The sequence below is a fragment of the Brachyistius frenatus genome, unplaced genomic scaffold (genome assembly GCF_029030835.1).
Source record: "Brachyistius frenatus isolate BFR_SWC_R1_liver_20210118 unplaced genomic scaffold, ASM2903083v1 Contig_149, whole genome shotgun sequence".
In the NCBI taxonomy this organism is placed as follows: domain Eukaryota; kingdom Metazoa; phylum Chordata; class Actinopteri; family Embiotocidae; genus Brachyistius; species Brachyistius frenatus.
In genome coordinates, this window is record NW_027210748.1 from 98,665 (window position 1) to 124,027 (window position 25,363).

General features: G+C 43.8%; 2 protein-coding genes across 2 annotated transcripts in view; both read left to right on the forward strand.

Annotated features, from left to right (window-relative positions):
* The window catches only part of rab2a (RAB2A, member RAS oncogene family), a 28,250-nt gene extending 12,441 nt beyond the window's left edge, over positions 1–15,809 (forward strand). Inside the window, exons 4-8 of the mRNA XM_069715833.1 lie at positions 1,328–1,410; positions 3,671–3,763; positions 4,778–4,889; positions 9,330–9,398; positions 13,194–15,809. Coding sequence (XP_069571934.1) covers positions 1,328–1,410; positions 3,671–3,763; positions 4,778–4,889; positions 9,330–9,398; positions 13,194–13,289 — 453 coding nt within the window. The 3' untranslated portion in view covers positions 13,290–15,809. The remainder of the gene's footprint in view (positions 1–1,327; positions 1,411–3,670; positions 3,764–4,777; positions 4,890–9,329; positions 9,399–13,193) is intronic.
* An 8,603-nt stretch (positions 15,810–24,412) lies between these two features.
* Positions 24,413–25,363, forward strand: part of chd7 (chromodomain helicase DNA binding protein 7) — a 78,671-nt gene continuing 77,720 nt past the window's right edge. Inside the window, exon 1 of the mRNA XM_069715896.1 lies at positions 24,413–24,714. The gene's annotated coding sequence lies outside the window, so the exon portion shown is untranslated. The remainder of the gene's footprint in view (positions 24,715–25,363) is intronic.

A 25,363-nucleotide genomic window follows, 5' to 3' on the forward strand; every position in this document is an offset into this window, starting at 1 on the left:
CAGTTGACCAGCAGGTGGAGTCAGAGCTCCATTAATAACCTCGTCCCAGTGTGAGTGGAGCAGTGAAAGGAAAAGGGCTTCATGTCTCAGACTGCTGCTCCTTGTCTCTCCTACCTGATAGTTAGCTGCCTTCACCTCGCTGGTGACGAACAGTCCTGGTTCAAATAAAACCGGCCCGGATCCGTGGCCCTCCACTGATGACTGGATTTGTACCACACACAGCCAGAGACAGCATTCGGATCATCGTGTAGGCTGCACTTGCCATATGAATAAGTGTGTGTGCATGTATGTGTTTCTTCACACAGGCGTGTTGGCCAGATGGCAGACAGACACAGCGTTCCCTCTCTCTCACCCTTATTTATCATTTATTCACTAATAGCATTACTGGCTGCTCGGCTGGTCTCTGAATGACTGACTGAACGTTGTCGCGGCCGGGTGACTCGCTGTTCGCTTCACTGAGCATCTGAATGGCTTTCTTGCCGACTACCCTACCTGGCAGGCTGCTTAGCGACCGACTAGTTCTCAGACCCGGTTACCTTCACTGACCAGGAGACTTGCAGCCGGGTCCTCGGACTCGCTGAGTGATTCAGCGACTGCCTGCCTGTCTGACTGCCTGTCTGGTTTTTCAGATGAGGTCAGAGCAGTGCAGCTGCTGGGATAGAGAGCTGTTTTGTTTTCTTCTCCGGCCTGGACGAACACAGACAACATTGTTACTGTACATCGGACAGAGACGGGGGATGAATAGACATCGCATCGGAGGGGGGAGGAGGGGAGGAGGGGGAGGGTAAGAAGGCTACATGGTGAAAGCAGTGATGGAAAGAGGGGAGGCCCGGGGATTCATAGGGGAAGAATGAAAAAGATGAGTGATGGAAGTAAGACAGTAAAAGGTGAGTCATTGAGGGGATGACAATGGGACCAGGTGAGCTGAGAGACGGACACACTGTCCAGTAGGACCCAAAGGCTCCGAGTCTGATCCATATAGTGCTAACGTAACCTTCAGTGTTGGTTATATGTAGAGAGCCTGAGAGGTTAGAGACAGAAATGAATTGTGACAGATAGATGGAGAATGAAAGAGAGACGTCCATTGTATCCTGTTACAGGCTCGGCTCTGTCTTGTCCTCGTCCCCCAGCTCGCTGAAAACCCAGAGCTGGACTCTGCGAGAGAAGCAGGACTGATACACAACATGTATGATAAATGGGACAGGCTGGAGGATACATGGTGGAGGCCGGTTGAGTCGGGCTGCACCAGAACCAAAACCATCTGCACCAGTCTTCAATTATTCAACTTTCAATTTGTGTGTGTTAATATATGTGTGTGTCTCTGCAGGCTGGTCAGGAGTCGTTCAGGTCCATCACCAGGTCTTACTACAGAGGAGCAGCGGGAGCACTGCTAGTCTATGACATCACAAGGTAACACAGCCAATCATACGCATTCAAGCTGAAGTGTGGGGGGGGGGGGGACAGTACAATGAGAAACTAGGATTAGTCTCCCCATCATTCCACCTGAGCATCTTTTCCTCTCGGCGGAAAGTCCCCAGCAGGAAAGAGGAGACCAGAACGGGACAGCAGAAATATTATAGCAGGATTTTAAGACTTGTTTTTTTTATTATTATTTTCCCACATTGAGAGCTGCTAGCTTCTCTGAGTGCAAACCCTCCTTCAGGATTCTTCACCATCATCAACATCAAGCGTGTTCCTGAGGTTTACTTTTCATGTCATTAGGACAAATCAAGTCAAGCAGCATATATTTTGTCCTCGCTGTCCTGCTGCTATCAGGGACATGTCTCAACGAGCTGCGAGTCCTCCTGGACTCACCTCTCCTGTCAAGTGGCGACGTTTAGCCTGCGAACATCTACAGCTCCGTATGTTGATATATGAGCTACGTGACCTGCTGCTGAGAAACACTCTGCTCCACGGCTGTATTTTCTGTGATTATTGTAGTTAGACTTCATGATGTGAGGGGTTTCAGTCTGGCTCTCTGCAGCTGCACCAGACAAAACTACGTATCATCGTTAACAAAAAATACTGAATGTACTGAATTCTAACATCGGCATGTTAACAGTCCTGGTGAGTTTAGTATAATAATATGTAGGTGAGACCCCGACACATTCATTACAGCTGGGAAGTGATGGATTGTCCTCAGTTATACAGTTATTTGGTCATAAACCAAATTATTGGACCAAAAAAGACAACAACTTTGTCCTGATGAGGACATGAGGTAACAATAACACCAGGAGTGATTAAAGTTGATTGTGAGATGGACATGAATACTTTAAACCCGTTTTTACAGATATGCATCCAATGACTTTTAATCAGTAAGATATGCAATTACAATGATAAATAAGTCTGAAGGTTATAGTGGTGGCAGACGAAACTTCAGAGGAAGTCGTCAGTACAAAAGGTCCTGTTGGGGAGATAATTAAAAATGGACCAAAGGGTGGACTGACTGACAGACAGATATTACCCGTCTTAGAAAACACCTGAAAACAATCTGCACCAGAGGTTTCCGCCTGTTAGAAGTCCATTCGTTGTGTTCCTCCAATCTGTCACTCACAGCACCATTTAATACTTTAAGATACTGTGATTTCATGCCCTTTACTGCCTCTCGTCTATCCAACAGTCTGATCCAGAGAAACTTGTTTTCATGGATCCTGACCAGACTGTTATTGGTCTTCATGGTCCCCAGAGGTTAACTCCTAACCATTTCCTGGTCCTCTGACCTTTTGTCCAGCGCTCCCATGAGTTCAGCATTTCCCCTCCATTGGCTTCCTCTGTTTAAAATTAAAAAAACAACTGCTGGCCTGATGGGGATGCATTTGATGTTTGTGCTCCCCAGAAGAATAATCGTGGGCCTCATTGTTTGACATGATCTGGAAATACGGTCAACTGTATGAAGTTCATTTTACTGTTGTGGACAAAACAACTTCTAGTGGCCACTCGAAGGGCCTTTAGCTAAAACAAAGAGGTCACTGCTATCTGATGATGTGTAACCAAGCGGCAATCAAACAGACACGCCCCCAAAAACAGGTCTTCTTGAACCTTCTTTTCTAATGAATGAGGGATTATTTTCAGATGGACCTCCAGAAAACTAATAAGAAGGAGTGACTTTAGCTAACAACACCGAGATAACTGATGGACACATTTTATTCACTTTGGATTTGATGAGAGAAGTTGAATGGGAGTCTATGGAGCCGGAGGCTTTTTGGAGCCGACCTCTAGTGGCACTCGCTGGTATTGCAGCTGAAGACTCTTCTGGATCAGAACCATTTTACAGACCTGGAAACTACGAACACTTTTAGATCCAGTCTGTGAGTGTAACAAGGTCCTGTTCACTGTGAAACGTAACAAAGCTTCACTAACGCAGTAGATCGTAGAGTAAAGTCTCAGTTAGTGCCAGCTGAACTGCTTCCAAGCACTGATGTGTTATTTTTAAATGAGGCTATTTTATTTTTACCCGAGAAGGAGAGAGAGATGACAGGTTTTTGTGTTTAAATTCATGCAAGAGGAAGTGGCACGCACATCATTCACCATTTCATCAGGGAAAGTAAAATCTGTAAAATGTAGCATCAGTGTGTGCGTCTCCGTGACAACGGGCGCTTTCTCGGTAACGCTTTCAGCTTCATCAGAGTGCCGTCGAAATGACAGCAGAAATCTGTGCTTGTGTTTCCAGAAGGGACACCTTCAACCACCTGACGACCTGGCTAGAGGACGCACGCCAACATTCCAACTCCAACATGGTCATCATGCTCATCGGCAACAAGAGGTAACATCTTTGTGTTGTTGTTGTGGGTACATGCTGCCCTACACCAGTAATGTGTGGCCGCCATCAGTGAACATGGGGCCGTATACTAATGGCCAGAGTTTACCAAAGCAAACAGTTTCCAACTACTTCAAGCTGAGTGTTTCATTCTGGTGAAATTTGAACGAGGAACTCACTTCTGCTTTTTTGTTTTGTTTTTGCTGTGCGTGTCTAAACGTGTACCTGAGGTTACATAACACACCGCTGTGTGACATCAAGGCACGTTAAGAGAGTGCTGCTGTTGAGGGCCGTTTCTACTGTAATAAACACACACTCGTGCCCAATTTAAATGAGGAAGTTCACTTGTGCAACACACATCAGCTGGTTATTGACAAAACCGCTCGCTCACACAGCACTTGAGGTTACATAACAGCATTATGTAAGAAAATTATCCAAGTTATGTTTAAAATAAAAGTGCAGCTGTTGATACGATTACACACCTTGAAACTCATTTCTGTTGTTTGAAATCAGATATAAATTCTACCAACTTTTTTTGTTGGATTTGAGGTGGATGTGTTTACGTTTTAGCATGTTGGTATTTACATAAAAATGATATAAACATGTTAGCCAGATAACAACAGAGCTGGTAGATTAATAAAAATCGAAACAACAAAGTCTGACTGTTGTTTAGCATTGATACGTCATCATGGTTTATTACAGCAGAGAAAAGTGGTCACACTTTTTAGCTTCTTGTACATATTTGGTCAAATGTCACTTTACGTCACTTGTTTTTTTGAGTAATATTGGTTTTAATTTAGTTTTATTTCTTATCTGTCTTTAATGGCTTAAATGTTTCAAGTCTATGTGGTCGTTTTAATTCTGTTTGTTGTTGTGTTAAACTTTGTTCTATTTAAATGTGCTAAATAATTGACTGCACTAATCCTGCTGCACATAACAGGATACATGTGATCAACAGTTTGCCATCTTTTTGACTTTGCCTACTTCCTGCATACGTGTCACTGCATCGCTATGTTTTAGTGACCTGGAGTCGAGGAGAGAGGTGAAGAAGGAGGAAGGTGAAGCGTTTGCCAGAGAACACGGCCTGATATTCATGGAGACCTCAGCCAAGACTGCCTCTAATGTGGAGGAGGTAATCACACACACACACACACACACACACACACACACACACACACACACACACACACACACACACACACACACACACACACACACACACACAGATACCAACATGTGTGTTGTATGTAATAATGCCAACCTCACATAAAGCTGCCTTCTTATCTGAACCTGTGGTCCAAATGACCATCATCTCTCTATCTATAATATCTGTCTCTGAACTTAGAGCTCTGTTTGTCTGGAACACAATGCACATGAAACCACTCTACTAAGGACTATAATACATGTGTCTTGGCTGATGGCAGGAAGTCTTTTGTTTTAGTTTTTTTAAGTTCTGGTGTTAAACAGCTGGTGTTCTACCACCAGCAGCGCTGTCAGAGTGCAGATTTTAGCTCTGTGAAGCACAACAACAGTCCAACGACAGACACAGAAATAAACTGTCCGCTGCCACCTCCGTGTTCAAAAGCCGTGTCACCAGCGTAGCTGTGCATCTAACGTTACCATAGCAACCCATGCAGACAGGTTGGCGATGTCTGGACACACCACATCCAGTCCGGCATTTGCGAATAACTACTAATAATAATTTGTCTGTCCTAAAGACCCAATTTGAGAGGCAAATCAGATCCGCCTGCAGTCTGAACATCTCGGATCCCCAAAGACTCTTAAAAACTTATTCTGTTTACTGACGTGAAAAAAGTCTCAATAACATCAGCTCAAAATGAAGTCTTACATACATTGGTCCAGGCACAGTAACTGATAAATACATATACACAGTTGGGAAGATAAAAATAAAAAAGTTATTTTTTTAAGCTTTCAGGATGTGTTTTAAATTATGACCTTCTGTGTGTATGACATCTGAATGCCCCATTAGACTTCCTCCAGCTCCACATTAGCATCACGACAGGAGTTGACTCGCGTCACGCTCAGCTCCGCCCCCTCTCAGAGACACACCCCTGGTGTTTTTGTGTGTAATGAATGCATGGCGTTGTCCTCCGGGACCCCTTTCTCACTTATCCAATCACATAAATAATCCCATCCTACACAGCACGGCAGCCAGGGGCTCCGCACTGTGTGTGTGTGTGTGTGTGTGTGTGTGTGTGTGTGTGTGTGTGTGTGTGTGTGTGTGTGTGTGTGTGTGTGTGTGTGTGTGTGTGTGTTAGATTTTTTTCTACCCTCTCTTGCCTGGCCTATATCATGCGACACACACACCACTGTTGAGTAGAGCTCTCTCCAGGGTTAAGATGAGGGGGGAGGGGTGTGTGTGTGTGTGTGTGTGGTATGATTAATTTGTCTCATTAGTGTCCTCTGAATCCTCCTGATACCGCTCCTCTCCTCCCGTCCCTTCATCTCTCCTCGCTCCGTCCCTCCTCGTCCCTCGACGTCCATCATTTGCTCTTTACCTCTCCTCCTTCTCCTCCCCCCTCCCACTCGCCACCCTTTTTTTTTTCCTCCCCCTCCTCCAACACATCTTCTGCCTCTCTCTCCTGCATGTCTCCCTGCCTGTCTTCCATTTATTTCTTCCTCCCCCCACTTCCTTCCTCCCATCATCTCCCCTTCCTCTCTACAGCAGTATATCAACCAGTTATGGTTCATACATATTCATGAACCTCCACCCCACCTCCCCTCAGTGACATCCAGCAGCCAATCAGCAGGCTGGGTTTGTCGTCAGGGTCTGTGGGTGGACACTGGGGCTGATGGGATGTCCTTAGAGACGGGTAGAGAGAGAGAGAGAGATTCCTGGTGGCGTCTTTTCATCGTCCCTTCTATCCTCCAATCTTCCTTCACAGAGATCCAGAACTCACTCTTTCTATTTTGCTTTCTTCTTCTCTGCTGTTTCCCTCTGTACTTTTTTATTTCCCGTCGGTTTCCATTATCTTTCTGTCCCTCTCCTCTGCTTCTCCTCCTCTCTATCTTGTTCATCTCCTCGGTGCGCCGTCGTCTCTTCACGTGTCACGTTATCTGAACTTGCAAAAGTCAAGAGAGGAGAGTAGGAAGATGTGAAGGAACGACGGTGCGTCTTGAAGGCAGGAAGGAGGACAGGAGTGATCAGGACAGAGTACACCAGAGAGCACCCTCGGGCTCCTCGCTCTATTTCCGACAGGGTGTCAGGTGGAAGTTCAGCACATTCTCAGTTCATCAGCGCTGTCTTAGGACCTGACCAAGCTTATTTTTGGTGTTAGATGCTGCTACTTCTGTGTGCGGAGTGAAATGAGCCCGTAGGCTGTGTTTGATCTGAGCTGCTGTCAGATCTCTGGTTTATCCCGGTTGCTCTACAGTTTAGACCCCGGAGACACAAACACGGAGACACCGTCCCTGGAGACGGACGCATCGATACCGTCGTCACCGGCTCGTCGCTCAGGGGGCTTAATTCCACTTTATTCAATCACCTTTGATCCTGGCACTTCTGTCAGTGAGCTGTGTGTGTGTGTGTGTGTGTGTGTGTGTGTGTGTGTGTGTGTGTGTGTGTGTGTGTGTGTGTGTGTGTGTGTGTGTGTGTGTGTGTGTGTGTGTGTGTGTGTTCTGCTCAGATCTTACTGCTCATCCCCTCAAAATCTCAACTCAACCTCATCTTCTAACAAGATCTTCAGTCGTATCACCAAAACCTCTAACAGAAGAATCGTGTTCGTCTGGAGTCCCAACACAGCAGCATTATGAGAACATCTTCCACAGCTCATCAGAGGTTCACTGTTTCTGTCTACATTACTTCATAACTGAATATGTATTAGAAACAATTTGAGCCTCATTACTTTAGTTTATATTAGTTTGACACATTTAATGAACTAGTTGATTTAGTGATTAACGTACAGAAACATCAGGTAAAATAATATAAATGATGATTTTCATTATCAGACATATGAATGACTGTTTGTTTTTTTTATTCATTGATTTGATGGTTTTGTGTATAAAACCATCATTCTCTGAAGTCCAAGTTAACATACTGGCCTTTTTTTTTTTTTATCTGACCATTTCAAGTTTTAATTTACAATCACATAAAAATGACAAACTGAAATATTCACGTGAGGAGCTGATATCAGTGAGGTTTTTTCAAATTTTTCCTAGTAATGAGCTATTAATTGATTATCAAAGTGATGCCCTGGCAGTGCTGGAGGACTGAGGGATTGATTCAATCTGATATCTACAATAGTAATAAAGGGGTCCTCGGGTTTGGAGCTTTGTGTCATTCAAAATAAACCCTGTGACATCACGGCCGGACGGACAGTTTTTATTGGAGGCAGATTTAGCGAAAGTCCGTCTTGCTTTACTTAATAGAATTGAATTTACAGCGTCACAACAACTGAGAGATTGTTTTCCAACGAATAAAACTCATTCATAAATTAGTCTTTATCTTTAGATGGTGCATATTAATACATGAGGTGTTGGAGATCTCGCTCCACCTGATCACAGCGCACTCATAAATCGGCCTCATAAGTGATATATTGCTATCGGTGTATTTGTTACAACATATTTCAGGACAGAAAAACCAAACTAGTTGTGACATAATGTAGAAACACTGTCGTTGTTTGATAGTTTGTCTACCAGACAGGTCTGTGAAATGTTTCACTCTGAATTCTTATTATTCTTATTATTGGACAAAACTGACATCTGCTTTGTTTTTATGAGTGAGATGAGAGGATTGTGTGTACTTCAAGTACAGACCTGGGATCAGCTATTCATTTAAAAGCTGTGATGTTTTGGCTTCATTTAAAATGTTATCTTCATTAGCATGTCATGCAGTTAGCATTTCTTCCAGTGAGCACTGCGCGACACAAAGTTTGTTTCATGCTTTCTGGCACTTTCTTTAGTCTCTTCCTTTGTTTACGTATTATTTACATTCTGCAGCCATCCGTTTGTTTCCTTCAGGATCACAGTGAACGACGTGGTTCAGTTTTCATTTCTGTCCCCAAGTTATTTGATCATTTGTGGCCTTATATTAAGTATGATGTGTTCAAGTGCTGCTGGGACGCCTCAGCACTCCCTTCCTTACAGACGCTATTAAAAAGGCTGACAAATTCATACACAGACTTTCTCATGACGCTGATGTTTGTTTATTGTAGACGGTAGTTTTCCACTGACTGAATGCTTCGCTGTGCAGCAGCCAACGCTTCAATATACAACGTATATAACGTGAGTTTCTCACCAGCTACTGACACACTTCTGGAATAATTAACAACTGAGTTGACACTGTTGGTCCTCATAGTGACAAAGAAAAAAATAGGAAGTAGTAGTTCACACTGATTTGAGTCTTCTGTGAGCTGATTTCCGTCTCGGGTCTCGACAGGAATCTGAAGCAGTCGTCACAGAGTCAAAGCCCGATTGTGCTGCTCAAAAACCTCCAGTGAATTTGTTTTGCATCCAAATGATGTGGGGCTTCTTCATAAACAACATTTTCATAAGAGTCAGCACACAAATATCAACGTCCTCTCCTCTGTCTCCCACTTCCTGTTTCTCTCAGGCCTTCATCAACACAGCCAAGGAGATCTACGAGAAGATCCAGGAGGGAGTGTTTGATATCAACAACGAGGTGAGACTTCAGGCTGTCTCCTCCTCTCTTCCAGTCTTTGTCCCCCCCCACCCCCCTCCCTCTGTGTGGTTTCCCAGCAGTGTGTGTGGTTTGCCACGCTCCCTCTAGCCTCTAAAAGACGGGAAAAAAAAACCTCCTCTCTGCCTCCTTTGACTCCAGCCAAGCAAAACTCCTGCTTTCCTCCTCTCCTCTGCTCTAGTTTCCACTGGCACTCCTTTGCTCCTTCTCTCTCTCTCTCTCTCTCTCTCTCTCTCTCTCTCTCTCTCTCTCTCTCTCTCTCTCTCTCTCTCTCAGCATCTTGCCAGCTCATAAATTCCTCACATCCCACAAGGTCTCAGTCATTCGGCAAGAAAACAAACACTCAGTCAGCCAGTAAGCTGCCTGTGCAGCCAGTCAGTTAGATTGTTATCTTCTTAGTGAGAAAGCTATCCAGGCAGGAAAAGCCAGAAACCCGTCCTGTCAGCGAGTTGGGCTACTTTCAAACTGTTAAATCCAGAAAGGTAGGTCAAGCGTGTCCACATCAGTGTTGCATAGCTTCATGTGTCCTGGAGGGTCCACAGATGTATTCTACATGTCATCACCGCCCCTGTCTGACAACATGTTTTCATGCAGAACGTTGACGCACATCTGCAACACATCCTCACGAGGGAATCACACACACACACCGTCCTGGCTGTGTCGCTGGTCAATTCACTTCTGCTCAACTTTAGAGAATCACAGGTTCAAACATCATTTTCACAGGAGCTGCTGTAGCTTTAAGAAGAGCAGTTAACGCTCCACTTTTCATATTGATCCATGAACATCCATTCAGATTTCTGTCTTGTGTGAGGACCCCTGATAACATGTAGCTGCCCAGTGTTGCAGTGTTTCCTGAAAGTAGCCAGAAGAAGAAATAGATCAGACCGGCGCATCCGCACATCTCCGCCTCCTTAAAGAGTTCAGGAGTTTTCTAAATGACCCAAAAGCACCTGTCAGGTTTTATATGTCCACTCTGCCTGCAGTAGAACACACTGGATATATAAGAGTTTCATTTGGTCTTCCCTCCTGTAGAGCGGTGCCATAGAGCCTTCGATCAGGATCTCCTTTAGGACCTGAGAGTAAACAAAGCCGAGATGCTCTTCAGCATGACGCTATTATTTAAACCGGTTAGTTTAAACCAGAAGTTTGGAGGAAAAGTCTGAGCTTCCCACGATGCTGCCTTAATGGTTTCCCCCCTCAGAAAGGGGCGTGGTGTCGGGCGCTCTGATTGGCTGTCAGAATCAGACACCAAACCTGTCTGAATCACTGAGTGTGAAGTTCCTCTCCACTCATCCAGATGGTCATTTTCTCAGTCTGTCATAAATCATAAATCGCATCACGTCCCACAAATTAGGCCTGTACGTACCAACAAACACGCGTGTGCGTGTGCAGACAGCTAGCTTAGTTTCTAAACAGATCCGAGTGTTAATCCCGTCTGGGTCCACATCTGCTGCGGAGCAGATCCAGCCCGGCAGCGGCAGACAGGACTGGCACCGGCCGGCCGGCCTCGCACTGTTTTTGTTATGAGTAACAGTAAGTCGGAGCAAGGCAGGCCGGCCAAACCACATCAGCTGACTGGCTGGGAGAGAGAGAGGGAAGCCCCACCACAAATGTTGGCAGCCACTATGAGAAAACACTCACACATGGCCTCAGCTCAATAAATGTGATTTAAAGGCATACAGTGTTTCCCAGAGGCACGAGAGTAGGAGGGGGAGTTACGCTGAGAGTCAGAGGGATAAATATATACAGAGCTGATGAAACACAGAGGGAAAGTGAGCAGTACAGTGGAGATGAAAGTGTCTCCCTCTCTCCCTCCCTCCCTCCTCCATCACTTCGCTTCTCCTCTTCCTCCCGCTGTCCTTGAGTGCGGCGGTGTTTCCTTTGCCTTTGTGCAGCGCAGCAGCACCTGTTGCTGCCTCGGTGATGTGATCTAATAGGATCCCCTGCAGGCGCCGTGCAGTGTTCATCTCGCCATGAAGGCAATAACACACTGTCACTCTGGAGTGCTTTTATTTGGTCTGCCATTATAATTACACTTTTTTTTTTGGCCAGCGCTATAATTAGATTTTTTTGTTGTTGTCATGGTTAATGCACTCTGAGTTTTATTGAGTTTATCACAGAAATGACATCAGAGAACAAACAGCGTGTAAAGTCATTATCCAGGAATAGTGCAGACCACAGAGCAGACTGTGTGTGCTTCATGTTATGACCTGAGTTCTGGTGCTGGTTCTGGTACTGAGAGGTTCATCCACCGGTCTTTGTGAAGTAGTTTCTACAGGAAGCTCCGTGAGTAAGAGGAAATTAATGTGGGACATGAACGCATCATAACATGAAACTAACAACCTGTAAGGTTGTTACCTGTAAGGTAAATTAGAAAAGACGCAGCTTTAAGTGTGTCTGTTCACCCCTGTCATCAGAACACGTCCCCATGGCAACCAGCAGTGACGTCACCTGTTTGTGAACGTTATGGTTATGAATCCTCCAGTTCAGATTCTGTCCGTCACCATCTTTGATAGTTCAGAGCGGTTTGGAGCAGGAAGTGACCATATTTGGACGAGCTGGGGGAGGAGCCAGAGGTGGATCTGACTGGAAACCTGACAATACTACGTCCCGCCCACCGATAGCTGTAACCTGACTGCACCACAGGCCTGTCAATCAAACAGACACGCCCCCAAAAACAGGTCTTCTTGAATCTTCTTTTCTAATGAATGAGGGATTATTTTCAGATGGACCTCCAGAAAACTAAGAAGAAGGAGTGACTTTAGCTAACAACACCGAGATAACTGATGGACACATTTTATTCACTTTGGATTTGATGAGAGAAGTTGAATGGGAGTCTATGGAGCCGGAGGCTTTTTGGAGCCGACCTCTAGTGGCACTCGCTGGTATTGCAGCTGAAGACACTTCTGGATCAGAACCATTTTACAGACCTGGAAACTACGAACACTTTTAGAAACAGTCTGTGATCTCCTCGTGCGCACACCCCCCTACCCCTCCTCCCGGGTCACATGTTCACAGCAGGGGTGACCAGCGTGTTCACTACGTCCCCGCAGGTGAATCCTCTGTGAAATCCTTGTTCTGTCAGAACTGAGTCCAGGTCCAGCACCAGGTCCAGCACCAGGTCCAGCACCACGTCGCCCCACACTTCCTGGGTTCTTTCACCAAACCAGTCTTTCTGTAGAGTCCTACAGTCATAGTCATAAAGTGAAATGCTGCATGTGTTGGTAATAACTTCTGCCTGCATTGTGTTTGAGTGCTTAAAAAAGGAGCCATTCAAATCTGGGTTTCACTTGTTTTGTCCGATTTTAATGAAGATATAACATTGCTAAGATTCCAGTATGTTCTGGAAACTTCTCTCTGCTTGTGAGATATTTGGAAACAGACAAAGTGGGTTGAGTTTAAAAAAGAAGGAAATGAAATCGTCTGTAGAAATCCAACGGTGCACAAAACTCAGTTCAGGATGTTTCAGTCGTCGAGTGTTTTCAAAACAAGGGACCTCAAAAGATTTGAATATTCAGTCCCTTCAGGATTTTGTGGAGTTTCTTTGTGATTGTTGTGATAAAAAAAAATTGATTTTACAGCAGATTTCCTCAAAAATTGCGATATAATTTGCAAAGTTTTCAGTTAAAAATTACAGTAAAATAACTTTGTCCAAACATTTTAATGAAGACTTTCAGGCTTTTTATTGAATTCTCCAGTTCAATCTTTGATTCACGTTTGTGTCTCTCTCTGTCTCTCTCTCTCTGTCTCTGTCTTTGTCTGTCTCTGTCTCTACAGGCTAACGGTATTAAGATTGGACCCCAGCATCCTACCACCAACTCCACGCTGTCCAGTAGCCAGGGAGGCCACCAGGCTGGAGGGGGCTGCTGCTGAAGACCCAAACCCCCCCTCCTCCAGTCCTGACCCATCCTCCTCCTCCTCCTCCTCCTCCTCCTCCTCCTCCTCCCCTGCGTTTCTTCAGAACTGTCCAGGCTCAGTAACAGTTTGTTAACCTCCCTCTCTGTCTCTCTTCTGTCCTTCCTTCCTTCCATCCATCCATCCATCCCCCATGTGTCCCCCCCATCAGTCTCCGGGCTGCGTCCCCACAAGTCCACCTGACCTCCTCCTGTCTTACGAGGACAGAGTCAGCTTCACCTGCAGAGTCACTCATCACCTAATTCACACCTTGTTTTGTTAGATCAACAGATTTTAAGCGTTTCATTTAAAAACAGCCTTCCAGAGTTGTTTGCAGTTTTATTCCAGCGGTTTGATTTGTCCTGAGTTCATGTAGACGATGTTGGGACACGACGTGATGTTCCTCCGGTAGGTTGACTTTGTTCTGGAGGTAGAAACTGAACCCTCTTTAACAGCTGACTGTAGTGAGTAAACGCGGCGCTGTGTTGTGTCTATAACACATCTACATGTTTTTAAAGACAACGGTGATAGCAGGACATGTTTGTACATGCTGAGTCAGGCTTCATGCTGTGCCTGTGTGTTTCGGGACGATACACATATTCCAGTCAGTGTGAGGCGTTCAAGTCGCTCTGTATCTTCTGTCCATAAAACAAACAAAAAAAAGAAACAAAGTGCAAATCATGTTCTCCTTGTTGTTTTCTTCTCTCGGTCTTTGTACACTTATTTTTTTGTTGACTTGCAGATGATTTGTATTTAATGAACACTAAAAACTGGTTGTGGCTTAAAAAAGTGTTTTAAAATTGACCTGCGGGAGAATAAAGACCAAACTGTTGCAGGGAAGCTGAAACGTTGAGGGATGTTCAGAGCAGCGGCCGACATTATGAAGTTCAGACGTAAAAAGCGGAAACTAGATTAGAAATTGAGACTTTTTTTTTTTTTAACTGTATTTATCGGGCGCATTTCTGTGTATATATGGCTCTTTAGGTTTCTGTAGCTTTTCTGGCTGTTTAAGGTGAAGCTTGGCGTGTTGCTGTTTTGATCCACTAGGGGCAGGAACAGAGACAAACGGCTTTTCAACATTCGTAACGAACGACTCCGGTTTAAAGCCGAAGGTGCCGAGCCGCCGGGCTTGGTGGGGGCCGGTGGTGCCCTTTCCTTTAAACGACAAGTATGAATGATAACGGGCCGTTAACAGGACGGAGCAGAGTCCCTGGTGGAGAACAGACTCCAACTGAACATGTCAAAATGTGTGTTGTGAGCGGGCTGAGATCTCCAGCCTGAATCAGCTGGCAGGTTTCTACCGTCTTCTGTTTCGAGCTTAATCGATGACTGCTGCAACCGGTTTATTTTTGCTTCCAGATCCCCGATGTAATAGGCACCATTTTACTTATGATCATATTTTACTGCTTCGGTTACTTATCATTTTCACTCCGCCCTCCCCCCTCCCCACAGTCTCTCAGACTGTGCGCTAACAATAGCTATTTTTTAATGCCAAAATTATTGTGTTTACCTGTGTTTGTCAGAAGAAGAAGAAAAAAATAGGGAAATAAACTAAGCCCCAGAAATCTGACCTGAAATCAGCTGTCTGCCTTAACTCCGCCCCCTGAGCTATCTGGACAGCTGCAGATAGACATTTCACCACTAGCTAGCTAGTCGACGATGCATCACATGCATAGATGCACATTTAGGGACATGATGTCGAGGCCTCCTTTCAATTTTCTGTATGAATTGGAGCATTTGAAATGAATCTTTTCTTCCCGTCCCCTCCACACACACACACACACACACACACACACACACACACACACACACACACACACACACACACACACACACACACAGAGTATATACATGTGCTCTGGTCCATGACTGAGCCTTGTTTTCTCTCCAGGTGAACCGTAGAACTGTTTCGGGTTTCTCCGTTTCCCTCGGCAACATCATCTTCTCTGGTTTTTATTTTCTAATTCCGATATATTCAGTCAGTTATTCTTCTCATTCAGATGATGATTATTTGTAAAGCAACATGTTGTGTTGCTGTGCGTGTGCGTGTGTGCGTGTGTGCGTGTGTGTGTGTGTGTGTGTGTGTGTGTGCGTGTGTGTGTGTGTGTGTGTGTGTGTGTGTGTGTGTGTGTGTGTGTGTGTGTGTGTGTGTGTGTGTGTGTGTGTGTGTGTGTGTGTGTGTGTGTGTGTGTGTGTGCGTGTGTGTGTGTGTGTGTGTGTGTGTGTGTGTGTGTGGGGATCCAGAGGGGTAACAGGGGGAGGATCACGCCAACCTGCCGCATCTACCCACCTATCTTATGTACGGATTGATCTATCTATCTTATCTATGTGGCCCTCCTCTCTCGCTCCTCCTCCCCCTCCCCCCTCCTCCTCCCGCCTCTCCTCCCCCCTCTCAACGTTATTTGCTGTGTTTGTTCTTTGGAAAAAATAAAACCTAAAAAAAAGAAAAAATTAAAATGCTATCACAATAAACTATAATAAAACATTCTAAACTCTAAACATGTCATTTTGATGGTTATGTGAAGATGGAAAAAATACAGTGTTTGAAAAAAAACCCAACAACAACCTTGTATTTTCTGTGTTGCATTTGTGGCTGCAGGCCGGGTTTCCTCCCTCCATCAGGGTTTCAGTCATTATGTGCTTTCACTGTGTCGGATTGACCCTTTAAGTCGAGCAGGGACCGACTCTTGGATGTGTGCCGTTCGACCTTCAGCCGTCATGCAGATCGTATTCCCTGATGAAGGTCGGTCAGACTGAGAGACCGCTTAATGAATGAAACATTTTCTAAACTCCTATGTAGTCAGGGTAGGTTTGCATGTTCAGCGTAGGTACACCAGCTTCACATGAAACTTCTACACCAGCAGGAACATCCCACAAAGGTTATGAGCAGAGAGGCCGACATGTTGGAGGGTGACAACATCACATACATTTTAGAGCTCATAACTTGGTCAGTCCAAAACCTTTTGCAGGTACGTACCATAAAACAATATTAAAGAATCACCAGACTTCATCTTGAGGGGAACACGCACATCTGCACACTTGTGAAGTTAGAGGCTCGCCGAAGTCAGCCGGATTCATCATCTGGGATCATGAATGTTTTTTTGCAAAATAAGGCTGAAAGCCTGCAGAGATTATGGACCAGAAACTGTTTTGTTAAAAATGCACCAAAACAAAGAATCACAGTATCAGACTTGATGGATAAACGTCTCCTGTTTGTTTCAGTTCCCAGTAAGTTTCCTGTTATTAAAGGCTTTAATTAAAGGGAGTCTAACGAGGCTCCGTGTAGCTGCTCGACTACAGCAGCGGTCATGAGACTCTTTCCATCGTTCAGACTTTGTGTGTTCGGGTCACAAAGCAACCTCTTTAAAGAACAAGTTAAAGCATCCCGGAATACATCTTCGTGAAAACAACATTGTGTTTTCGGCCTCCTCTCGTCTCCAGTGGTTTAGTTGTGGTTTCATTCGGAGGTCTCGGTCTCTCTTGATGTCTCCGATCCACACGGCCTTCTTCACAGCAACATCGGCGGGTGTAAATAATAAACTGAAGGATGCCTGAATTCCATTTATCTGCCTCCGTCTCAGCCGTCTGGTGTTTATCTGTACATATTTTACACGGTGACTCGCTGTCACGGTTTACTGGGACTCGTGAATTGAAGATTAAAGGCAAATAACGGCATCTCTGGACCATTTAAGTGTTCATTTTATGTCACGGCAGCGAGCCAGAACATAAAAATGAAGGTCAGTCACGATTAATATTATTAATTACAGATGTGTGTTTAATGTCAAAATGTCTGGCCCACACAGGAGAATTTCATCTGGCATTCGCAGCATGTAGAAAACGTACACAAGTTTGTGACGCCATTGCTGTTAATGATCCACCGAGCAGCTTTCTACACACCTGCAGGGAAAATGCTGCTTTTGGGAAATGACCCTTTAAGTCCCTAAACATGTATTTGAATCATGAAACAATCAGCAGTGTTTGTTTATTGACTATGACGAGCTCTCACGACTTCCCTGTGTATCATATTTGAGGTTTATATTGGACTTCAGTCCAGTAAAATATACACGTGACCTGTTTTGTGTTTCGGTGTCACTGTGCTGAGTTCAGGTGCTTCATGTGCTTTACACAGACAAGAAACAGTGACTATAAAACCTTCATGGCTCTTACCCAAACTGTGGAACAGATATTTTATTATATTAAATATAAAACCTTAAATGTAGGCCTTTTTAAGTGGCTGATTATAAATAACTATAGTCTACGTACAACGGCTAGCTGCACGCTGTTTGTACAAAACAAGTGTCCTTCATCAACTTTCTTGTCAATTTGAGCTAATAAACGGGTTTATTTAATTAATCTGTGAATAGAATCATTTAAATATTAAACTTAAGGATGCTGAACCTCAACTAATCCTGTGAATTCTCCTGGAGTGGGAGAATGTAACTAAGTACATTTACTCAAGTACTGTACTTTAGTGAAAATTCAAGGTAGTTGTACGATACTCGAGTATTTCCATTTTTATGCCACTTCAGGTAAATTGTACTCCATCAGTACTTTTCGATGTTCTCCACCCGTTCCACCCCGTCCCACTGAGGACCATGTCGTCCATGTTTCCAAATGTTTCTGATAAACTGCAGGAATACGTATTTTTTTATGGGCTGAGAAAATTCTCAGACTTCTTGAGGTAAATAAACTTGATGCAAACCCTCCTGGATTAACTGGAAAATGTCACCGAGATGAGACGGGGCTGTTTTTCTGAGCTTGTTGACTTTTTAGAGCTGCGACGTTGCAAACACACGACGACGATCTTACAGGATATGATGCGTTGCTGTAGATGAAACTACTAAACAGTATAGAAAGTAGTTGAAATCAGCACATCCTCAAACATCTACAGCAGTAAAAACATACAACCGTGCAGCAGTGATCTAAAAACATCACGTGTAATAGTAAAACACTGATGGAGAACATTTCACTGCACAAGGAGTCATTTTACTTTTGATACTTTAAATAAATTTAGCTGATAATACTTCCAAGCTCCTACTTGAGGACGACTTTGAATGCAGGACTTTCACTAGTAGTTGTTTCTTGTTCAACTTTTTACTGCGCGTGTTGTAGTTCCTGTGAAAATATCAAGCTGTTTCCATCTCAAAGTTACTCACTGTTGTATAACATGTTTTTATGTTAAGAAAAAACAGAACAAGTCAGATTTGGATCGAACTCTATTCTGAGCAAATCTGTAGGCTGTTTTTTTGTAGGTCGGCCTGCTGGATTCAAAACATTTTATACGGTTACAATCACTACAGCGAAATGAAGCTGGCAAAGAATGATCTGAAATTGCTGCCATTCATTATCTCAAATGATATTTTCATTGGCTCAAACTATTTATTTCTTCAGGAGTAAATATCCTGGGGTACTAGAGTATTTCCATTTGATGTTATCTTATACTGTCAGTCTACATTTCAGAGGGAATTGAGGAGATAAAAGCTTTTAAAATATACAACACTTGATTCAATGATAAATAAATAAATACAAGTAATTAAACCAGTGGTTTCCTACCTTTTTGGCTTTTGAAGTCTTACAACATCCAATGTGCAGCCGGGATCGCAGCTCAGATCTCCTGTTAATAACTTCTCCATAAAATGTTTTTATTTTTCATCCAAATTTCTCTGGTTTTATTTCAATAAATGTTGAAATGATCTGATTGGAGGAAAAAGTCCAAACCCTGAAAATCGATTTGTGGATCAGTGTTTATGTTTCACTTGTTATGGAGTGTGTTTTACGTTGCTGTATTGGTAGTTTCGGTGTTTAAGTAAAGATTCTGAATCCTTTTTCCACCACTGACAGACACCATGAGAAATCCTTTCAAAACAGTGCACAGATGTTAAACGGAGCATAGTCAGAAAAATGACCAGAAGACCAGCAAGGTGACCAAGTGATGTCCCGTCCACAATATACTGAGCTCAGTATAATATTAATATAATGTAGCTACATTGTTATTATTATTATTATTATTATTATTATTATTATTATTATTATTATTATTATTATTATTATTATTATACTGAGCTGCATCATCTTCACAACCACATGAGCTCCGGTTCGTTTTTGACTTTTGTCTCCAGAAATGAAGCCACTCTTCTCACAGCTTCTGCAGAGCTGCTGGTTTGACTGCAGTTTTGTTTTCCTGCAGGTGTTCCTCCTCATTTCTGCTTCATAACAACCATCATTTATCAGGTAATGATGTAATAATGTTCTGGGACAGACATTAACATTTTAGCACAGAGGTTTGTAACTAATACAGCGTTGCGCATTCATGTGACTGTAAGTCAACTATTATAATGGACTAAAACTCTTTATTTGATCTTTTTTTTTAAGCCACCTGTATGGTACTCAGCTCCAGAGACTGTTATCTTGAATGATTAGCCCACGGCTGGAGGCCGGTTATGAAATGATGTCACTCCAACAGTGGTGGAAAAATAGTCAGAAAACAAATTAATGATGAAAAGAAGTCAAAGCAGCGTAACGACAATGATGTAATTACTCATTTATGTGCAGTATATGCTCCTTTTAGGGCTGATTATTATTAATGAAATAACATTAACGCATTATTAATTCGGTTTAATTTAACCAGTGGTGTAATAATATTTTGTTACAATACCAGTATTTTCTTTAGTTGTAGCTGCACTTTACTCGAGTTTTTATTTATTTCACTTAATTCTTTGTTACTACAAAATCAAATATGAAGAAATTTGAAAGCCTGGTGACAGACGGACGGTGAGCAGGTCGACATCATGACAACTGAACAACATTCATCCTCATTTTCACATTGACTCAGTGAATGTTAGTGAGGTTTTAAAAGCATAAACTTTGTAATTGTCAAAATCCTGACCACGTCTTTTTTGATAATAGTTTACTTTCACTTTTGATATTTGAACACATTTAATATTAAACAGTTACTTTTAATACTTAAGAAGAGTAAATATCAGATATTAAGTAATATTCTGACTAACTTTTATCAGTTATTTTTTGATAAAATATCTGATATTTACTGTATAAGCTTACACCTACTTTGTACACCGCTGCTTTCAACTACATCATACATTGTTTGTTAGCTCAAGCTTCATATTTTAAGCAGAACTCGTGTTTTGTACGTAAAACCTGAATCTGTAAACGAGCAGTCAGATAAATGCGGTGAAGCCTGATATGCCCTCTGAAATATGGCGGAATAGAAGAATAAAATGGAAGTACTCCAGTAAATAAAGTACTTCCATTATTGAGTACGAGAAGGAAATATGACCACAGCCAACAACACCGGTCAAATGTTTGACAAGTCGCGACCCAGAATCATTATGAGGCTATTTAGTGAGAGGCAGTTTCCTGTAAATGTTTTATTTCTGCACACAGCTGAGTGGTGTGAGGTCCGTGTTAGTTGATACTGACACACAGGAGAGGGCTGCTGGGAAAAAACGCAATTAACGGACGAAAAATACACCTTCAAATTCTGCAGCTGTCCCCTGCATATTCAAAAGCAGTGAAAAGCATGCAGCCGCTCCACCATGCGAGCAAACAGGCAGAATGTGCAGCATGTCAGGCGGAGACACCACGGCAGTTCAAATATGCCGGTAAAGCTACCGACAGGCAGGTAAAGCTTTTGGTAACGCTGTCTACACTTTTCATATCCGCACATTCAACTTCATAATCCCACCATGACAGCACAACTTCGACTGAACCAAAAGCAGACATCATGTTCACAGGGATGGAAAACTCAACCGGCGTTCAAGTCTCTGCATGTTGATTTTCATAACATACTGAAATGAGCTGAAACCATGGGCTGGCTGAGAGGGGGGAGGTGGGGGGGATGTTCAAACATCTCTGTAAATCAGCCAGCAGAGAGCAAAATGTGCATCATTTATAATGAATGGGAGACAAAATACAGGCACATGAATGCGTGATGTCCTTTCTAGTGAGCAGAGTCTGGTTTTAACTCTGAATACAACTTACACACCGTTCAGTCCTGTTTTAATGGTGAAGGAGTTGATGGGAAATGTGCAGCTCTGCAGCAGAGAGGAGGAAGTCAGAAAGTAGACAGAGATAGAAGAGTTAGGACGGAAAGTGCCTCTCCAGGAGGGGGAGATAGTGTGTGTGTGTGTGTGTGTGTGTGTGTGTGTGTGTGTGTGTGTGTGTGTGTGTGTGTGTGTGTGTGTGTGTGTGTGTGTGTGTGTGTGTGTGTGTGTGTGTGTGTGTGTGTGTGTGTGTGTTTAAGTTTCTCTCATGAGGGCCAGATTGTTATGATAAGCAAATTACAGGTTGTGTCAGGGGCATGGCATTACTGCTGGTCCCTCATGTTCCTGCAATAGGCTTCATCATTTTAGATCGGCCCAAAGTGATCAAATAATGTTCACCGTGTAATTCAAACAGGGTGGTGCAGTGTGTCTGCTGCACTTCATCCGGTGTGGTTAGTTTATGTCCTTCTTTATTGTGTTATTCTAATCTCCTACAGTGTTGTGTAAAATATGGAAGCAATAGCAAAGCGTGAAATAGACACGCTTTGGCCTGTCTAGGCGTGACAGGTACACATTTTTAAAGTGTGAAATGTACACTCACGTAAATGCCATGTGACGTGGGATCATGTGACCAAGGTCCCACAACAGATGCAATAAAGGACAGTTTTAGGAGGAGGGGTGGGGGCGGGGGGCATAGTGGCATTAGTCACAGACTGCCATTCGTTTTCGTCCTCTACAGAAAACGTGTAACTGTCACGCCTAGACAGGCAAAAGTGTGGCTATTTCACATTTTGTTGTGATACTGGGTGGCTTCATAACCCCTCGTGGTTGTCACTTTAAAATTCCTATTATCAGATATGTAATGTAATGGATTGAAACAAGAAAAATATTATTCCCAGGAATCTTTTTAAATGACCAACTTTGAAGATCTCTGTGCTCTTTGGTGACACGTGTGGTGATCAGCAGTAATTGCAGCTGTTTTTAGATTCCAATCAATGCTGCTTCTGTGACATTAGTTGACTGTTAAAAAGTTAGTTGAAGAGCGACCCTGTTAAATTAGACAGAGCAACCCCTGCTGGGTGAACCCAGTATCACGGCAAAGCGTGTAATACACGCACAGGTCCACAAGAGGGCAGCGGGTTGGTGTCACATCTTTGCGTCTTGAACTAGTGGCATCCATCAGTGACGTCATCGTTGGTTTGTGAACGTTATGAATCCTCCAGTTCAGATTCTGTCCGTCACCATCTTGTTAGTTCGGAGCGGTTTGGAGCAGGAAGTGACCATATTTGGATGAGCTGGGGGAGGAGCCAGCGGTGGATCTGACCGATCTGATTGGAAACCTGGCGATACTACGTCCCGCCCATCGATAGCTGTAACCTGACTGCACCACAGGCCTGTCAATCAAACAGACACGCCCCCAAAAACAGGTCTTCTTGAATCTTCTTTTCTAATGAATGAGGGATTATTTTCAGATGGACCTCCAGAAAACTAATAAGAAGGAGTGACTTTAGCTAACAACACCGAGATAACTGATGGACACATTTTATTCACTTTGGATTTGATGAGAGAAGTTGAATGGGAGTCTATGGAGCCAGAGGCTTTTTGGAGCCGACCTCTAGTGGCACTCGCTGGTATTGCAGCTGAACACACTTCATAATTTTTCACCCCTGCTTCAGCCACATTTAAAGGACATCACAGACTGTGGACTTTGTCTTACTTTGACTTTGTCTCTGTCAACATACATTCATCACACGACGAAAACAAAAACAAAAACCTTCAAGATTATAACCTCAAGTCTGCCTTAATTTTACAATACAAAACTTCAGACAAACTAATATTGGACATCATCATCAGGGCCGGAAATGAGCATTTGGCACGACAGTTGATCGTTTCATTGTTGACGACAACCAAGGCTGCATCTGAGTCGCCTGAAAAAGTCCTGACAAAGACACACAGACAGTGAAAGACAGACTAAACCATCTTTTTTAGGGTTTTTCGGACAGTCGGTATCGTATACAATGTTTTGGACGCCGTTGTTTATTCACACAAGGCGGTAAAATATGCGAGCTGTGATTGGTCGATGTCCAGCGTGGTCGGTCACGTCTCTCGGACAACAATTTATGACTTGTGGGATCACTCTGGAGACACTGAACGCCTCATTCATTAAGTTTTTCACGCGTCACCTGGAAACTGACATTAATGTGGACTTTCCCCTGTAAGTCAACACTTCTGAGGATAAAAAAGTGAACGTGAGTACAACGGTAATTGTTGTTGAGCATCCCGATTCATTCTTTACAGAGTACAATTGAAGATTTGACATGTTCAGATAAAACAACAACTGATTTTATACGACAGACAAGCGACTCATGTCAGTCATTATCAGCACTGAACATTCAGATGTGGTTTCTTTTTCATTTTGGCTTCAATTTTTATCCTATTTGCGCAATCGTAGCATCGAAGTGTCCTTCAGGCTCCTGAATGATATCAGGGGAGACTTTTGAAAAATGTAAAGGTGTAATAACACCATTAAGGACAAATGATCACAGTAATAAACTGTTATCCAATGGATGATCGTGTACACGGACACATTAGTTTGGCTTTTACTTCAATCACTCACACAGAGCAGAGAGATACGGATGTATTGACTGCTAAAAATAACCAAGGCATCAAATCAAAAGGCATCAAGGCTATAAAGATATAAGTAGAGCTATTACATCAAACACTGACCTAAATGTATTCACGTATCTACGTATAACATGAATCAATAAGACAATTTAAACTTGTTCATCCAAATAAATGTTAACAAATATGTCACTTCACCATTTTCCATGGACAATGACTGGTTTATTTGGCTTTTTTAAGAGGCGGTTTGCTCCGTTTTACGTTATTTTCGACGACAAATTAAATTGACAATCATTTTCTTAAGTATCAAATGTTCAAAAAACAGTTGAAAACGGCAAAGCGCAGTCCAACCGACGCGCTTGTTTTTTTCCATCTCCAAATGGGAACTCAGAGCGCGTCACACGGGCACGGCGGGGTCAGTGACCGCGCACGCCGCCTGTTTGTCTGTACGAGAGGTCCTCGGGAGCGCGCCCCCCCCGGCCGAGGAAGGTGAGCGAGTGTCTGGAGGGGAGGACTGGAGGACTCGGGAGCGCGACCAGCGAGGATCGATCGGATTAAACTCGATTTGAGTGAAATTAACACAAAGGACAGAAGAGCGACGCGCACTAGTCGGAGAGGTCGCGGACGCGAGACGCGCCGGAGAAATATCTCGTGAAAAAGAGCGAAAGTTGAACTTTTTCCGTGTTTATTTATATTTGGAGGTGAAAGGACGTCGGTGTTTGGAGCCAGCGGAGATACGAGCCTCCGGACCGGCTTCACAGCCCGAAGTGACCGAGCTCCCGGTAAGATCACCACGTCCTCCGTGAGCGCGTTTTCATGATGTTGGCCGGTCGGTTTCAGCGCGGATGTGCAGGTTCCATCGGAACCGGTTCCGAAGTCCAACCTCTCATTTGTTCATGAAGAGGAAGTTTGACACACTTTTCTGAACGCAGTCGGACTCCTGAATTCACCGAGCGGCTTGTTCCCCGACGGCTCGGAGGGCCGGTTTGCTCGGCTTGTTGGATTTGTTGGATTTGTTGGATTGATTTGGTTTGTTTGGTTTGTTTGATTGATTTCACCAGAAAGTCATTGAAGGTCCGCGGAGCCGCCGTGAGCGACATGCTAACAATAGCAGGTTTAGCTCGGCCACCCGCTGCAGCGCTCCAGACGCGCGTTAGTTGGAAAGTGTAAAGAAGAAGAAATGTCCTCCGCCGGGTCCTCTGGTCCTCCGCCGGGTCCTCTGGTCCTCCGCCGGCTGCTCTCACAACTTCATGGCTTTATTAAAACGTCAAGTCTTGACTTCATTCAGTTTTAAAGAGTGCGTGTTAGCCGTGTTAGCTAATTGTGTCGGAGCTTGTGGAGACACGAGGTGTCTCGAGCGGAGGTGAGTCAGAGGGGGGGAGACCGGGGGACGGGGGGGGACCGGGGGACGGAGGAGGACCGGGGGACCGG